Here is an 18,637-nt window from a genome sequence, read left to right as displayed (position 1 = left end):
CCAGGTGCCCCAGGATCTTTGGCACATGAGGAGTTAATTGCTGCTCCAAAGGGAATGTGCTGCCAGACCTTGTTCCCCTTGGCCCCGTGCGGGACCCCTCTGCGGGAGAGTAAGTCTGCAGCGCTGGGGGAGAGGGGCGGAGGTCATGGGTGCAGCAGGGTGGTGGGCAGTAGTTGTCATTTAGCACTATTCCAGCCTTTCGAGGCAGAGCGTGGAACTACAGCACCCAGCTCCCTCCTTCAGTCCTTTCTTTTCTACCATTTTCTGCGTGTGGTCGTCGGTCTGTCATTTTGTGCCATGCCACAGGTGGCACTGCTGCTCGCCCATCCTGCTGCCACCCTCTCCTCCGTGACATCAGAGGAGCCATGTGGCAAATGCAGCAGCTGCTGAGCCTATCCTTGGAGATCAAGAGGCAGTGACCTCTCCATCCCACATGTTGAGTGGGGCACTGATGCCTCATTTTCCTGGCTATCCCCCCACTTCCCAAGTCCCTGTGACTGGAGACACGGTGATCAAGAGGGAGATCCTTGCCGCCCTCCACTCACAGTGAGGTCTCCATGCAGGACCCGTTCCGATGGAGGTGACGGTGGTCGTGGTTGAGGCAGCCCTCGTTGCGGTGCACAATAAGGACGGGGAAGTAGAGGGCGTCCTGGTAAGCAGGAGGGTCCTCCTCCTCCACTGTGACCTGGCTGGAGAGCCGGGTTTGCTCGGTTGGGCAGCTCTGCTCGTTCAGGCTCCCACTCCGGCTCTGCCAGAGGCAGCTGCGTCGGGAGCCGTAGAGGCGGCCCAGCGAGAAGCGGCTGCTGCTGAAGGGGATCCTGGGGCTGCCGTTGCAGATGCTCAGGGCGCTGCGGGAGAAGATGGACGAGCTGCTTATAGTCCTGTGGCACCGCTCGCAGTTCTGCCGGTAGCCCCCGTACCTGCAAGCGGAGTAGCTGGTGCAGCTGGAGAGCCCCACCAAGTCCATCAGGACGGCCTCTGAGTAGCTGGGCACTAGCTGCTGGTTGGACCGGATGTGCCACTCCAGCTCAGTGCTGTCCACCGTGTTGACACGGGGCATCCTCCTGCAGAAGGAGCGCTCCTCAGCTGGTGTTACGGCCACAAAGTCAAACCCAAAGAGCTTCTCCACGTGGTAATGGACGTAGGAGGTGCGGTACTCATTCAGCACCCGCAGGGGCCAGGACAGGGTCAGCAGGGCAGCCACCCAGAAGACGTAGTGGGACACGTACCAGGGAAGGTTGTCTGGGTCTGAAAAGGCCACCATGTATTCCTTGAAATCCACGTTCTTGAGGTGCATCCCCTCCCTGGCCTCCATGTAGTCGTCCAGCCCCTCGTTCTCGGTGAAGAAGCGGGCACGCTGGGTCAGGTAGGAGTTCTCGGACTCCACATTGGCAAAGCTGAAGCATTTGGTGAAGCGGAGCCGAGTGGCTGGGTAGCTCTCCAGGTCCATCAGGTCTTTGGAGATGTCCTTGACCCCACAGTTGGAGTAGTCAAACTCGGCCTCCGCCACGTGGGTGTTGACCCTCTCGTGATACACTTGGGTGGTGGTGTAGGCATCCCCATTGCGGTAGCGGGTGACCTGCCGGGTCCTCCGGACATAGTGGTAGCTGATGGCTTTCCACCAGATGCACGGGGTGGCCTGCTGCATTCTCTGCACCCGCTCGTGCACGCTCTCCACGTCCACCTTGTACTGCAGCTCGTTGCGGGTGTAGCAGTGCCAGCACTCCACCAGGTAGACCACGTAGAGCATCACCAGGAAGGCCAGGGGGATGTAAACATAGCCATTGGAGCAGGGGCTATCGTGATACATCATGGACTTGCCCTTGTAGGCGCTGTCAAAGGTCAGCCGGGTGACCTTGGTCACATGGCACCAGGTCATAGCTCCCATGCAGCCGTACATGAGAAGGGAGAGGAGCAGGCATTTCCAGTGGGATTCTCTGCAGAGGGACTTACTGAGGGACTGCTTCACCGGCCGTTGCTGCTCCAGGTGCCCAGGGGAACCGGGGAAGAGGGGGAGAGAGAACAGGGGGAGAAGTTAATAGCCTGCAGCAGAAAGGGGAAAGCCAGCCCGCTGAACAGAGCGTTGATTAGCTCCTGCAATTAACTGGCTAAAGAATGAATCCCAGATTGCCATCCTCAGAGAGGCAACAGATCCCATTCAGAGGTTACTCCTCAGGGATAATCCTCTCAGCTGGCAGGCGAGAGGGGCCAGAGGTCTGTGCTTCATCCCGGGATGATGCTCCGTGTGACTGATGCCCAATTCCCATATTGTGCAGCCTCTGGCTACCGCAGTGGGAGTCGGTGCCCACTTCCTGCCTTTCCAGGGTTGCCACGTGCCCTCCTCTCCCAGGAAACATGAACAGAGCATGCTGTCCCTGCCTGGAAGATATGGACATATGACCCTCCCCTCCAGACTGACTGTGGTCTCACTGCTCCATTCATGAACTAGCATCAAGGAGCAGAGCAGTCAGGATCCCTCCCCCTCCCCTCTGTCACTTGAAGCCAATGCCATGTCCTCCTGGACACCTAGGGAAGGGCAATCCCACCTCTGATTCAGAACGGTAATTGCCCGGCTTGCCTGCAAGCCTCTGCCATGATTCACTGTTGCTGCAGGCTCCAGCCCCAGGCTAAGTGGCTGCGTCCCCTATTCCTCGCTGCCTGCCATGAGTGTAAATCAGCGAGGTGCTCCCCTGAGCAGCAATTCCACTCACGGGGCAGCTGTCAGCATGTATGGCAGTCCAGCTGTTAACCTGCCAGCCGCAGGAAAGGCTCTTCTGCCGGAGAGGTTGTAAATCCCTCTAGGGCTGTTCCTCCAACAATGCCTGACACAAATGGCACTGAAAGCGGAACAGTGGCCTAGAGTACAAGTTTCCCACCCCTTGTACTGCAACAGTGACCTTCAGCGTGCAAGCTCCCCCGCACTATGGAAGTGACCTCTAGCATGCAAGTTCCCCCCAGCACTGTGACAGTGACCTCTCGCATGCAAGTTCCCCAACACCCCTGGAACTGCAACAGTAACCTCGAATGTGCAAGTTTTCCCCCATCACTGCAACAGTGGCCTTTAGCATGCAACTCCCCCACCCTCCATCAAGCACTGAGGAATCTGGCTCTGACCCGGGGGTGAAAACCCTTCTTGAGAAAATTGCTCAGGGATCTTTAATGAACAGGAGTGGGCAGGATACCAGTTTTACACCTCATCTAAAACACAGCACCTGTACTACAGCACCCCATAACGCCATGCTACTAGGAGTTTGGTAACAACTCAGGAAGAGCACCTCCCAATGAAGAACCTACACCACTTCCTGGAAGATGTCCCATTCAAGCACTGGTCCAGCCTCACCCTACTTATGGGTTGTTTCTATGGCAAGTTATTGCGAAGCAAGTTGGGGCGTGAACCTATGCACATCAAATAACACAGCAGTGTCCAGGAAGATGTCGCAAGTGGAGCCAGAATGTGGGACCCCAGCTGTGAGCTGCTAGCAAAGCAGTCATTAAGGGGTGTTGGGATCTTACTAGTCTCCTCTAGCTTATGCAAGCAGAGATGCTTTGATGCATTGTCCATTGTTATTACAATGTGTGAATGACTTTAGTTCTCTTCCCCTTCTCCGTGTTTTAGGCCACATAGGAGTGAACATTTAAAACTTATACTAACATAGCAATATCGGTCAGGGGTGTGAAAAAACCACACCCCCTAGTGATGTAGCTATGCTGACAAAAACCCCAGTGTAGATGCAGCTATGCTGACAGAAAGTGCTTTGGTCAGCTTAGACAATGTTGTTCGGGGAGGTGGTATTCCTACACTAACAGAAAAACTTCTGACGGCATATGTTGTGTCTACACCAGGGGGCTATGCTGGCATAGGCTCTGTAGTGTAGACGTAGCCTCAGGTTTTATACCCAAAGCACTATTAAACTTCTGGAACTCATTGCTCCAAGACATAACATTCAAGTCAAGCAAGAGTTTAGGAGAATGAGACACTGAGGATGGAGTGGAGGTTAAGGATAATCTAGGCATGGCCCAATATCTAAACAAATACTTTGCCTCAGTCTTTAATGAGGCTAATGAGGAGCTTAGGGATAATAGTAGGAAGACAAATGGGAATGAGGATATGGAGGTAGATATTACCACATCCGAGGTAGAAGCCAAACTCGAACAGCTTAATGGGACTAAATCGGGAGGCCCAGATAATCTTCATCCAAGAATATTAAAGGAACTGGCACATGAAATTGCAAGCCCATTAGCAAGAATTTTTAATGAATCAGTAAACTCAGGGGTTGTACCGTATGACTGGAGAATTGCTAACATAGTTCCTATTTTTAAGAAAGGGAAAAAAAAGTGATCCAGGCAACTACAGGCTTGTTAGTTTGACATCTGTAGTATGCAAGGTCTTGGAAAAAAATTTGAAGGAGAAAGTAGTTAAGGACATTGAGGTCAATGGTAATTGGGACAAAATACAACATGGTTTTACAAAAGGTAGATAGTGCCAAACCAACCTGATCTCCTTCTTTGAGAAGGTAACAGATTTTTTAGACAAAGGAAATGCAGTGGATCTAATTTACCTCGATTTCAGTAAGGCATTTGATACGGATCCACATGGGGAATTATTAGCTAAATTGGAAAAGATGGGGATCAATATGAAAATTGAAAGGTGGATAAGGAACTGGCTAAAGGGGAAACTACAACGGGTCATACTGAAACGTGAACTGTCAGGCTGGAGGGAGGTTACTAGTGGAGTTCCTCAGGGATCGGTTTTGGGACCAATCTTATTTAATCTTTTTATTACTGACCTTGGCACAAAAAGTGGGAATGTGCTAATAAAGTTTGCGGATGACACAAAGCTGGGAGGTATTGCTAATACAGAGAAGGACCGGGATATCCTACAGGATGATCTGGATGACCTTGTAAACTGGAGTAATAGTAATAGGATGAAATTTAATAGTGAAAAGTGCAAGGTCATGCATTTAGGGATTAATAACAAGAATTTTGGTTATAAATTGGGGATGCATCAGTTGGAAGTAACAGAGGAGGAGAAGGACCTCAGAATATTGGTTGATCACAGGATGACTATGAGCCGCCAATATGATATGGCCGTTAAAAAAGCTAATGCGGTCTTGGGATGCATCAGGCGAGATATTTCCAGTAAAGATAAGGAGGTGTTAGTACCGTTATACAAGGCACTGGTGAGACCTCATCTGGAATATTGTGTGCAGTCCTGGTCTCCCATGTTTAAGAAGGATGAATTCAAACTGGAACAGGTACAGAGAAGGGCTACTAGGATGATCCGAGGAATGGAACACCTGTCTTATGAAAGGAGATTCAAAGAGCTTGGCTTGTTTAGCCTAACCAAAAGAAGGCTGAGGGGAGATATGATTACTCTTTATAAATATATCAGAAGGATAAATATCAGGGAGGGAGAGGAATTATTTAAGCTTAGTACCAATGTGGACACAAGAACAAATGGATATAAACTGGACATTAGGAAGTTTAGACTTGAAATTAGACGAAGGTTTCTAACCATTAGAGGAGTGAAGTTCTGGAACAGCCTTCCAAGGGGAGTAGTGGGGGCAAAAGACATATCTGGCTTCAAGACTAAGCTTGATAAGTTTATGGAGGGGATGGTATGATGGGATAGCCTAATTTGGGCAATTAATTGATCTTTGATTATTAGCAGGTAAATATGCCCAATGGTCTGTGATGGGATGTTAGATGGAGTGGGATCTGAGTTACTACAGAGAATTCTTTCCTGGGTGCTGGCTGGTGAGTCTAGCCCACATGCTCAGGGTTTAGCTGATCGCCATATTTGGGGTCGGGAAGGAATTTTCCTCCAGGGCAGATTGGCAGAGGCCCTGGAGGTTTTTCACCTTCCTCTGCAGCGTGGGGCACGGGTCACTTGCTGGAGGATTCTCTGCACCTTGAGGTCTTTAAACCACAATTTGAGGACTTCAATAACTCAGGCATAGGTTAGGGGTTTGTTACAGGAGTGGGTGGGTGAGATTCTGTGGCCTGCGTTGTGCAGGAGGTCAGACTAGATGAACATAATGGTCCCTTCTGACCTTAAAGTCTATGAGTCTGTGAGACATTTATGTGAATAATGAAAACATCCAGGGTTACATTAGAGAGGAGACAAAAATAGAAGGGATAGAAACCCTTCTGCTTTAAGGCATGCATCAGCTTCTAACTGATAGGGATAGGAGGAGACTTCACCTGGGGCCAGGTAATTTCATAACAGTCCACTGCAGAGTTTCTTGCACCTTCCTATGAAACAGCCTATGTTAGCCACTGTCACAGACAGGATACTGGGCTAAGGTGGACCACTGGGCTGAACTTGTGCAGCAATTCTACGTTATCGTTTTTCCATGATAGGGAAGCTGGGCTCCCTGCAGTTGACAGTGCATGTAAATAGCTCTGTATTTAGATGAGCCCCTAACAAACATGACCCCGAATGATCTTCAGAGATGGTAAAGATCCCACCACACTTTTTCTAAGAATCACAGTTTGCCCCAGTGCCCTTGGCCAAAAATATCCCCTTTCTCCTCCTGTTGTCTCCCTCTCAACATCTCCAGTGGTGCCCTAGCCCCTGTACTTTTAGGATTGGATGTTCTGTGGCCCTGTAAATGTACAATATTGTTATTATTTACTTCCCCTCCTATAAAATATAGTGTTGGTTGAGGATGGCTGTGGCATCCCACCCCAGAGGTGGCTGCATTTCAGCAGAAAGAGGAGCAGTCCCTTCATGTGCCCAATCACGTGCTTTGGGATGAAGAATGTGACAGGAATCTAAAACATTATTTACAGCAACACAGTCAAAAGAATAATCCCCTAGTTGTTTCAATACCTTCCCTGCATTACTGACAGCACCTGAGGCTATTGAAATGGACAGAAACTTTAACATCTCATTGATTTGGCTGCACTGATGCTGTCTGTTCACTATGTATGCTTCTCTTCGCTAGCTTCACTTCCTGGTTCTTCTGTATTAACAGGAGGTAAGCAGCTGCTTCTAGATAAACCTTCTCCATTATTATTATTATTTCTTTGTATTGCCATAGGACTCAGGAGCCCGAGTCACGGACCAGGACCCCATTGTGCTAGGCACTGTACAAACACAGACCAAAATGACGGTCCCTGCCCCAACAAGCTGACGATCTATGTATCAGACAAGAGACAGAAGATGGATACAGACAGATAGATGGGGGAGTACAAGGAAATAATGAGACAATATTGGTCCACATGAGGGCAGTGGTATCAATGTACTCACCCACCGATGCTGCTGCTATTTGTTTGGGTCTCTGATAAGGTTTATCTAGAATCAGCCGTTTGCATTTAAATTCTTTTGTAACTCCTGTCAGGGGGCTTACAAGCCCCACACGAACCTGAAAAGGGTTAATGGGCTACTGGAAGCTCACTCAGCCCCACCTGCTATTCCTGTCTGTGGATGTCAGGCCTGAAGGAAGGGGCTAAAAAGAAGAGTGCTGGCTCAGTTAGGGGCTGCCTACAGCCAACAGCTCTCACGGGGAAAGAAAAGTAGTTGGAGTGAGGCACTGAATGAGACTGCAGCTTGTCAGAGCTTCCCTGGAGGGAAGGGAGCTCCTGACATGGGATTATTTGGATATACCTGGCATCCACTGATTTGTTGTTAAGCCAAGTCATGGCAGGGGGTGCCTCACCTGAAGTGAAGTGGGTTGGGGGATTGTAGCGGGGTAGTCACCCCGCTCCTGCCCTAAAGGGCTTAAAACAGCCCTGGGAGAGGGCTGTGGTGGGGAAAAAGCTAGGCTGATTGGGGGAAGCAGCCATAGGTGGGGCCACACCCCAATCTGACCACAGCTGGCCCTATAAGAGGGCTGAGGGTCAGAGACTGACATAGACACCATTCTCTCTCTAGCTTTCTGAGGGAGAAGGACCTGGTTGCCTGGGAGCTGAGAAGGATACCTAGGGTGGAGCAGTGCTGGGGAAGGGCAGAGGGAGCTGGGGAGCTCCAGCCTAGCAAAGCCTAGGCTGCAGGCCGAGTTAAGGGCCCACAAAAGGGTACTAGGGCTGCAGAGGGGCAGCCCAGGAATAGGCAGAGGCAACTGGTCCAACCCCCCTTGCTGGTGATGAGTGGTTTACAGACTGCCGTCAGCCCCAGTGAGCGGGGGCTAAATGGAGACTGGCAGTAGCCACTGAGGCAAGGTGGGTTTAGAGGGTTGGGGATTCCTCTGAGGGGGGGGAGAGCCAGAGTGAGGGGGTATTGCGGTGGGCAGAACCCCTGGGTAAAGGGCACTGGGATCTGGGAAGGACACGGGGCCAGCAGCAGGCAAGACACCAGCCCGCAGAGGGCGCTCTGGGCTGGAAGAGCTAATTCCCAGGACGACCAGCAGGAGGCGCTGTGCCAATGAGTCATCGCCCCGCCACAGGGATGAACAAATAACACTGTAGGAGCTCAGAACTAGGCCCAGCTGGTACAAAGACTCCTTTATCTGGCGTTTGTTTTGGACTGTAACTTTGGAGTCTGCTACCCCAGAAGGGAGATGGACTTTTGTGGTGACCTGGCCAGAGGGCTGAGCCATGTAAGTCACCACAGCTGGCTGGAAATTCTGTTGAGGAAACTGAGGCTGAGTGGATGCAGCACCATGCTTTGCCTTGAGGAGGTGCACAGGGGATGGTGCATAGGTAATGACCGTCTCCCACCATTTACAAAACCTGAAATGTTGGCCCATGACTGTCATTGCTCTTAAACTGTGATCTGCCCACGTGCACCTAGCTAAGCTCACTGTATACGTGTGGGGTCTAGCCTCACCAACTGGAACCCGTGCCTGTGCTTCTTACCCTGGGGTGTTTCCCCTGCCCTGGTGCACAGAGAATGAATGTACTATCAGCAGTGTGCATGCAAACTCAATGGGCACTGCTTCTGCCCTGCCGTTTCAATAACAACCTTCTGGCCCCTTCCATCCAAGGATCCCAAAGGGCTTTACAGACACTAATGAATTCAGTCTCATAACCCTCCTCGCCCTCTCAGGAGCTGGGTCAGTACCAGTGTCACCCAGTAGAGAGGGGAAACTGAGGCACATAGTAGGGAGGGAACTGAACCAGGGTCACACAATGAATCATTGGCAGTGCTGGCAATAGAATCGAGAAATCCAGTGCTTTAACCACAACCCCTTCCCCCCAAGCTGGGGCTAGAACGTGAGTCCTGACCTGGTCTCCAAAATGCTGATCCTTCCTCCTGAAACTTGCCAAAATATGACCCTACAAACCAGGTTCTGGTCCTGCTGCTGCCAATGGGAGTTTTGCCACTGAATGGCGTGGGACCTGGATTTGGCTCAGAACACTGAGATTTCTTCACTCTGCTGCAGTGAGATTCCCACCCTAGGAGTGTGCCTTTAATGAGTGGAACACAGAGCGCTGTGTGTAGAACATCAAAGAGAAATGCAGCCGGGGCTCACGCAGTGAGGGGAATGGTGGCTGGATAAAACCCTTCACATTTCCATGGGAAACCTGTGTTTCTCTTGCTCCTGGAGTATGAAGAACGCTAAACTCCCAGGGTGCACATGGAGGAGCTGGCTGGGTTCTAGAGCCTGGGGATGGGTCTCTTGGGCAGAACTAGTCTCCAGGCAACAGCCTCAGCACAAAAAGCTGGGGGCTGGCTCTGTGTGTGATGGAGCTGGGAACTTCAGATCTGACAGAAGCAAGTCCCAGCCCTTCTCTGAATCACGACACAGAATTGCATCAGTGTCACATCTGCAGGGCTCCGGAGGCAGGGAGTGAAAGAACGAAGCAAAAAGGGAGAGGAAGGAGAACGGGGAAAAAGGAAGGGAGCACCTAGTGGGAGGGCCTGGTTCAGAGCCCTGCTGAATCCTCTCAGCTCCTCAGCCCTGTAGTGCAGCCACAACATCCCCCTGGCTTTCTCTTCTGCCCCCACCCCCATGTCCTTTTTGCCAGCTCAGCCCAGCCCTGCCCAGCATTATAAGATCTCCCAGATTCCCCCTATGCTCTGCTCCCTAGCTCAGCCTGCCCTGTAGAATTGCAGGAGTTCCCTTTGTCCTCTATTCCCTGGCAGCGCTGCAGAATCACAGGAGCTCCAGGGCCCTCTGCTTCCCTCTTCCAGCTCCCCAGCAGAGCAGTTCCATTGGAGCCTCACAGCCCAGGAGGTTTCCCAGTGCAGAAGGGGGCCATCCAAGAGGTATTCCCCAGCTTCCCCCTCACAGATTATGGGGCACAGCCTGACCCAGAAGTCCTGAGTCTGCTTTATGATACAGCAGGAGAGGTCCTGTAATGCTGAAGGGCATCAGAGCACAGGGGGCCCTGAAGCAGGGTAGCCTTGTGCCTCTGGCAGATCCCTAAGGTCCATGCTAATCTCAAGGTATGTGTGGGGTTCACTGGCCAATGGGAAACGATGAGCACATTTGCAGAAATCAGGCCTGGTTTGCAGGTAACTCACAAACAGAGAAAAGGAATCAACCAAATAATTCAATGTGCTGTATTGGCAGAGTGGGGTCGGGGCGTCAGTCCTGGAGGGAGATGGGCCCCAGGCCACGTGGGGCTTTGGGGATAGTTGAATTTCACCTGGTGGCCAATGCAGGGTGTGACGTGCTCTCAGTGGCCTGCCCTGCTCAGGAGGCAGACACCACCTGCTGAAGCTTCCAGGTAGCCCTGTGGCAAGTCCAAGGTGAAGCCCTTTGCAGTTACCTATCCAGGGCATCAGAAGCGCTGCAGGCAAAGCCTTTATCCCAGGAGCTAGGTTCAGTAGAGCTCTAGTCCACGCATCAGCCTCCTCCTGAGACTACGCAGCATTTAAATACTGCAGTGCTTTACAGGGTCACAGTAACCCTGCTACAAACTGTACACGCACACACACACACACACACACACTCTCTCTCTCCTCACGCTGCAAATTTACTCTCGGTGAAAGACCCACAACTCCAAAGCTATCGCCCCAGATGGAAATTCTGCTAGAGCTGCCTGCAGGGGCTACCAAGGAAGTGGGGCCTTTCCTCTGGGCCCCTGGCTTTAAGGAAGAGAACTGGCGATATGGAAAAGTCCAGAACACCAAAGAAGCCGGCATAGGGGAAATCCCTTTACTGCCAGAACAGCTTCTCTCTCAGCAGTGGAGACTGCACTACGACTGCTGCCGTGATCTGCCCACTGCAGACCAATGAAATGAGGCGAGAAGTTTGCCCTATTTCATTGTAAACAGGGTTTCCCTCTAGCTGAGTTCACTGTAAGCATCCTCCACTAGCTGTACTTCTTAACATCCCGGTGTGCTTAGCAAATCTGTTCTTACACCTGCAAGTATAGATTCTTCTACTACTAACAGACAGGAGCCAAGCTTCCTGGCTTCCATCCCTGGCTCTGACACTGGCTCACTGCATGACCTTGATCAAGTCCCTTCATCTCTCTGTGCCTCAGTTTCCCACTCTATAGGGGAATAATGATCCTGAACCCAGCGGGCGGTGGAGGCCAGGTTCACAGACGTGTCTGAAGTGCTTTCAGGTGCTCAGATGGGAAGGGCAAAGGGTGACATTACTATTTTCACCTCCCATGCCCTGACACAACAATAGCTACTTCACCCGGGTTCTGCCTCTGACATCATCACCGAGATTAAAGATGCTGAAATCCAACGCAAGCAGTCAATGCTGCTACTGATGCCTGAGGCAGAATGGACCCTATCTTCCTCACCTCCACCTGCACTGGCTGCTGCAGGGGCTGACAGGAGCAGAACTTACACCTGGCAGTGAAGTGACTCAAAGAAACATGGAGAGCAGGAGGTGGGGGAATAAAATGACATTGTAAGTCATCGTTTGGACTAAATTATTTGAAAGGCTCCCTGACCTTGAGATCTGGGGAATCTCCTTCTCCAGCACGTGGGAGCATATGGAGCCCTGCAGAATGGGCTGTATGGGACAACCCAGCTCCCAGGAGACTAGCTGAATGGCCTAACCAGCCCTTTTCCATTCCTACCCTCACTGCTGCTCCAACTTTGAATACAAAGCAAATTGAGAGCCCCTTTGAGCTCTGTAGATGACTTGTTGCTCTGGTCAGAACTCTTTCCAAACAGTCCAACCCTTCCCATGTCTATGACCCCTCTACTTAACAAGTGACCCAAACTGTTCCCTGCCACCTGGACTCCTGCACTTTCCCCTAAATGGACCCAACCCATGCCCAACTTTGCACCAACAGTTCTTCCCTGCTGCCGCCCCTCCCCCCCCCCCACACACACCCCAATGTGATGGCTAGGTTAGGAGAAACAGATCAACTGCAAGGGAGCTGGGAAAAGGATTTCTCACCTACCCTCCATCTCACCAGCAAAGAACATCCTTGATTTTTGGACACGCACCTGTCCCCCAATCCATCTCCATGACCTTATACCACTCAGCTTTCCAGTGTCATCCAAGTATGGCCTGGCCAGGAGTTTGAGGGGGTTATGTGTCCCAGAGACAGAGCTCCAAAATGCTGAAGTCATGAGCCCCAAGGCACCAGTGTGGGGTTCAGGTGGCTCCTGCATGGAGCAAAGTGGCAGTGAGTTGCAGGTTAATCTGCTGGGAGTCATTAGCAGCAGTTTCCATGGCTCTGCCTTGCAGATTTACTTACATCAGATAAGAGATTAAGCCTTGTGCCTCCCCTGCAGCAGCCAATCCCCAGAACAAGACTTGGAGGGGCCAGACTCTGCCCAGGGTCACACCTGGGAAACCCCACTGACTTCAATGGGCTGGCCCCTGGGTTGGCTGTCCCTTGTCTGACTTGGTGAGGGTGTCAGCCCACATCTGAGCAAACCCTGCAGCTGTGCCTCACATCCCTACACCCTCGCTGTGATGCTTCCCAGAGGAAACATCTGGCTCACCCAAGGCTGGCAGTGCTGCCAACTGCAGAGGGACGGGGAAAGCTGTGCATTTGGGACAGAGGGAGACCTGGTGCAGGGAACCTGCTGCAGTGATACCACGGCTTCCAGATTACACCGGGATGTGGGGAGGGTTTGTTCTACCCACTGAAGTCACCTGAGAATGGGAGCAGGGACCCATAGCTTATTCCCAGGCTTCAGTGCTTGCTGGGGTTGGGGACAGGCTGGAATTGCCACAAATGGATGTCTGAGAGAATCCAATCTGACTTGCACCTCATCAGCGTGGATAGGATGGCACTGGGTTCTGCAGAAGCAGGCCACAGTCTGAGAGCTTGGGTGTTAGTGTGACAGGGAGAGGGGCCAAAGTCGTCCCTGGCGGAACTGCATGGCTGAGTGGAGTGGTACTGGTTCAGCCCAATGTGCATGTGGCAGACAGGATTTTTTTGGATTCCCTCCAGCCCTCAGGCAGCCCTGGGGTTACACAGAGCAGTGGCCGAAACTGTACCAGGTTTTGGGGAAATCAGTGCCCTGGTATGGGATGTAACAATGCAAGGCACCATCAAGGAGGGCAGAGCAACTGTAGTTCCCCTCACTTTCATCTCCATGTTGTCCAGTATCCTGCCCTTCTCTCCAATGTCCCCTACAGGCTCTGCCCAATGGTCACCTACAGTTGGGAACTGGGCATGTTCCTCAGGGACTCGGTCTTTGTGAACAGTGAATGCAGCAGCATGTCCTGCCAATCTCAGTATAAGAATGTTCCATCCCCAACAGGACCGGAGGCCTCGGACAGGCTCTGCACGGAGACAGCAATGCTTCCACCTAACCTTTGTGGTGACTGGGCATTTGAGGGGATATGTTGCTTTTTCAGGTCTGGCCTGATGGGTAGGGATCAAAAGTCACCACAGTGCGATGGCTGTCTGGTACCTATGTGAAATGAGCACATGGTTTCTCTACCTGGTTCCCAGAGGGCAGCTGTCAACATTATGAAAAACGCCAGCATGGCTGTGTAACCCACGCTAAGAGAGTAAGGGGCTTTGTCCTTCTCTAATGGAGGTTCCACATAAGGAGATAAGAGCCTACTATAGCTGCTAGCTAAGGGAAATACTCCTTTAGCTCAAGCAGTGGAGTAGCTCATGCTTTTTGCACTATTGGTACCAGACTCAAACACTCCTGTCAGCCAGAACTGGATTATATTATACTGACATCCTTGTTGGCAGCCTCAGCAGAAAGATCAAAGACTAGACTATCTTCTCACAGTCCCCAAGACAGGGGATGGCATGTGTGAGGGATGCTGACCCTGGCATGGCTCATGTTATACTTGCTCTCGCATAGAGGCTGTCATTCCCCAGGGCTCTCACTCCAGCACCAATCACCAGTCCCTATAATTACATGAAAATAACACTGTTGTGTTTTTTCTTAAAAAAAGGACACCCCGCCACCATCAGCTAGGGACTCGGTTCCCTTTGAGGCAGCATCACAGTCAGCCTTCCCTCTGGGGACCTGGCTGCTCAGGTCTAAAGAGGTGAGGGACCTTGTCCCAACCCAGGCTAAGCATCACCCTACAATACAAAATCACCCCACAGTTTGGCTCAAATTCTCAGCATCTGCTCAAGAGAAGCCCTGGACTCAGGAGGCTAATGGTCATGGGGCAAGGCGGTCAGGGGAGTGTGGGTCAGCGGGACAGCTGTGTGTGGGGAACACCGGGCTGGAATAGCAGGAGGGGTGCAAGTCAGGAGTGAGGGGCAGCAGCAGAGCTGTGTGTGCGGCACATGCATAGCTTCTCTGTCCTTCCCTCTTTTTCCTACTCCAGATGGTGCTCGAATCTCTCACGAACGCGTTCACAATTAAACACATTTTTAGAAAAGTGTGCGTGTGTGTGCCTCCCAAGTAAACGGAGGGCAGAGAATACTGGGATTATGCAGCAGCCAACAACTGTCACCCCACCCTCCCAGCAGCACCCCTACTCAGCTTGTGGCTCTTAAGAACAGCTGGAGTCACTCTCTCCCATGGTATTGACTAACTGCATTTCTGGCTGTGTGTATTCCAAGAGCAGATAGCTCAGGCAAGGACCAACCCCACAGCTAGAAGACCAGAGTCTTTAATCCCCAGACAGGTGCTCACAGTATGGCACTGCCCCACGGATCACTGGTGGGTCATCCTGGTCAATATTGCTTCATTTCCTGGAGACCCTAATAAGTGAACATGCTTCTCTCTGGTAAACAAAAGGATTCCCCAGCATCCCCCATGCCTCTGGCTGCCTGTAGCACATACAGCTAGCTCCTTGCTGTTCCGTGTCTGATGCGTGGACTCTGCAAGAAGGCCCATCAAGATGACCACAGCGCAGCAGCATTCCTGGAGCCAGAGGGCACATGGCTCCTAGCCTACTCTAGTCTGCATTTCATGCCTCCCTAGCATTCAATCCCAAGAAAGAAGCACACGAAGAGCAGCTGCATCTCCCTTGCATCCCAAATCCCTGATGCGCCCGATGGAGCAGCAGCTGGGGAATCCCTCTAGCTTCTGCGCATCAACAACCCCCCTTCCCCAGTGCCAGTCCAACTTCCTTCAGGGGGAATCATGCACTTACATACTGGCCCCCGGCACGCTGCCAAGAGGGTTTCCCATATTCTTACTGGGCACCACAACTTCCTTTTAACGCAATAAGCCAACACCTTTCAGGTCAGTGCCCAGTGCTTTCCCCTTGGCGGGAACAACAAGCTGGTGCTTTCATCTGTTCCTCTGCCTCCTAAAACAGTCAACCGTTCCATGCTATCCCATGCGTGTTCCCCCCACATCCAGATCTCCTGCCTCCCGCAGAGCTTTTCCATCCCTGTGTTTGTATGGTTGTTCCAGTTCAGAGCAGTACAGGCTCAGCTACCATGGTGATAAGCACAGAATGAAACAAGAGCGAGAATGGAGAGAGGGATGTATAGATTGTAAGTAGGCAAAGAACTAGATCGTTCCTATGGATGGTAATTATCTAGATAGATCTTCTCACACCCACAGGCTGGCTAAACCTGCCCTGTCAGGTATGAGGTAACTGGGTTAAGGAGGACCAGCTGGCAGACAAGGGCTTCCCCTAGCTGTGGCAAGTCCGCACTGCTACCCACCAGACTCTGGCACAGTCCCTTACAGAGACCCCATCAGCCTAAATTTGCAGCTGGTGTAAGAAGCAGGACTCCATTACCTAGAGTCTACTTGCACATCTTACACCCATAGAAAATTTGCTCCATGCCGTTGGCCAGTCTTAACTATCTCCTACCCACTGAACCATACAAGTTAGAGCTAGGGAAGCCCTGTTATGTCCCCTCTTGTCCATCCCCGGGGAACCAGAGCTGGACGGATCCCTACAGGTCTATTTTCTACTGCCTTGTGCCAGGCCCTGGGGCTCCAGCACTTTATGGGAGGGAGGATTCCCCAGCATCTTCCATCCAGCCTACGTTTTCCTTTGTTCAATTTCATCCCGTCCTTCCTAGCTCTCAGCCGCCCCCCACCCGGGGGTCTGCACCCCGCCGCGCTCCCAGATGGTCCCCGTCCCCCAGCGCCCATAAGGGCTTCACCTCCCCCTGCCAGCGGGGCCTTGGGAATCCCCCGGCCCCGGCCCGAGTGAGCCAGGATCGGGAAAGGGGCTGCACTGCGGGGTGCCCCTCTCTGCCCCCCCGGGCCCAGCTCGGCCCCTGGCGCGAGCGGAGGCTGCCGTACCTGGATGCAAAGCCCCGGCCCGGTCAGAGCCGGGGTGTAACCCCGCGGAGCGGAGCCTCAAGCGCGCTGCCATGCCCGTGCCATGCAAAGCCGCTCGCATGCAGCCGGGGAGCGCCAAGCAGCCGCCCGGCGGGGCGGGCAGGTCGCTCTGTCCTCACCTCCTCTCGGCCCCCCTCCGCCTCCTCCGGAGGCACCGACGTGCTGCTGCCTCTCTCGCCGGCCGCGGCCGCCGAGGCTGGGGGGGACATGGTGGCGGGGCGGCGGGCGGCCCCCCGGCGCGGTGCCTCCCAGGTGGCCAGCGCTGGCGCCCAGCAGACGCATTATTCCGCCACCAGCCAGGCGCTCGCCAAGCAGCGGGGCGCCGGGGGACGCCGGGGAGCCGCCGCCGCCGTGCCCGGCATGGCCCCAAAGCCCCGCGCTGCTGGGCGGGCAGCCGGCAGCTCGCAGCCCAGCCGCCCCACCATGGACAGCGCGCTCGGGCCGCAGGGCTAGTCCGTGGCCGGGCTGCCGCAGCCCCCGAGGCTGAGCGGGAAAGCCGGGCGGGGGGAGCCGGGGAGGGGAGAAGGGGCGGGGGAGACGAGGGGCAGGCGGGGAGCACGGGGGTGGGAGGAGGGGGCAGGGGCGGGGAGCGCGGCCGCCCTCGCTCCTCTCTCTCCCTCTGCCGGGAGAAATGTGACCTTGAGGCTGCGGCCGCCGCGCTGCCTCCCTCCCTCCCTTTGTGCCGCGGGAGGGACCCCCCCTTCCCCGCGCGCCGCCCCGCCCCACCCCACCCCACCCCGCCTCCCCGCGCCGTGCGCGAGAGCCGCCGAGCTCGCCGCAACCCGGCCCCGCCGCGCGGCTGCTGCTCTGGCGAGCGCAGGAACCGCCGCCCTGGCCGCGGTTAGAATCGTGCCCGGGGCTTGGCACGTGTTCGGCTCCCGTCTGGAGTGTGAGGGACCCCGCGGGGAGGGAGCGGGGCAGCCTTGGAGCCCCCCACCCTCCGTTGTGCGGGTTGCTGCAGGCCACTCCCGCTGCTGTCTGGGGGCCCGGGGAGGGCTAGGCACACACCCCACCCCCACCCCCACATGCAAGGGAGAAGCAGGGCTGGGGAAGGCTCTGGAGGGAGAGCAGGTGCATTTCACGGTGGGGGGAGGACTCTGGATGGCTGAAGGGAAAATCTGTGCACCACTTCCAGTCCACCTCAGGTTGGGTGGCACCAGACAGTCTTTCCCATCTGATCGCCAGGCAGTCAAATGAGTATGGTGGGTCTCAGCCCAGTTCCTAGCAGGCAGGTGTTCAGATCACAAACCCCATGAACTGGATCATTGCTAGCAGCCTCCTAAGAGGCTAAGGTGACTAAGCTCCCTTTCTCCTTGGAGGTTGGTTCCCCCAGGCAGGGCTGAGATACATTGGTGGGTGAGGCTATGAAGGAAATTTAACCTGCTGCTCTACCTGTTCTCTGGCTAGAGATTTTTAGGCTCCAGGCCTGGCAATCTGGAGCCTTTTTTCAGCACTGAATGTTTGTGACTTTCAATAGGTGTGAGAATGCCTGAGACAGGCAGCTGCTTTGAGGGGGCACCATTAGGGGTTTAATGAATCAGAGCCACATGAAAATAGACTCCATGGCGGGGAGCAAACCCCTGGCCTTCAGTCCCCAAAGCACAAGTCCCATATATTTGAATTAAGGGGGAAACTCTTATCGAGTGTAAGTAGCGGGTATTTATCCTCATGGGTTTGAGCCACTCAGGGGAGACATGATCCATTTATGTAGGTATTGATAACTCACGGATCCCATGGATTCATGTACATAAAGGTTAAACTGATTTTTATAAAAAAAAATCCCAGGCTTTACAAAAAGTATTATTTGTTTTTTCTGATTTTCACCTTACTTTTTTATCATTCAAATATATATAAAAAACTTGTTTTATTAGGAAAATACAATACATTGCATGGGATATATGTATTACGGTAATATATTTGTCTAACTGGATATGCAAAGCTGCCTGTTGAAGTAAGGCTATGTATTAGTCTAGAAGATACACACAATAAACAAACAGGCACGCATGCAAGCTCTGAAGTGCCTGTGCATCTGAATGTACTGAATCTCAAGCCTACCACATACACATTTCAAGCTGTTAGCAGATAACG

The 18,637-nt window shown here is 53.0% G+C and overlaps 1 protein-coding gene across 1 annotated transcript; it reads right to left on the bottom strand.

The window, feature by feature from the left end:
• Positions 1 to 541: 541 nt before the first annotated feature.
• Positions 542 to 16,758, bottom strand: TMEM151B (transmembrane protein 151B). Its single transcript, XM_065401472.1, has 2 exons — positions 16,669 to 16,758; positions 542 to 1,978 (listed from the first exon to the last, which is right to left on the bottom strand). Exons 1-2 carry the CDS (start codon positions 16,756 to 16,758, stop codon positions 542 to 544), a joined length of 1,527 nt encoding a protein of 508 aa, XP_065257544.1.
• Positions 16,759 to 18,637: the final 1,879 nt, after the last annotated feature.

This window comes from Emys orbicularis, chromosome 3, assembly GCF_028017835.1.
Source record: "Emys orbicularis isolate rEmyOrb1 chromosome 3, rEmyOrb1.hap1, whole genome shotgun sequence".
Classification (NCBI taxonomy): domain Eukaryota; kingdom Metazoa; phylum Chordata; order Testudines; family Emydidae; genus Emys; species Emys orbicularis.
The sequence above is the reverse complement of the archived record's forward strand: the minus strand, read 5'-3'. Positions and strand labels throughout refer to the sequence as shown.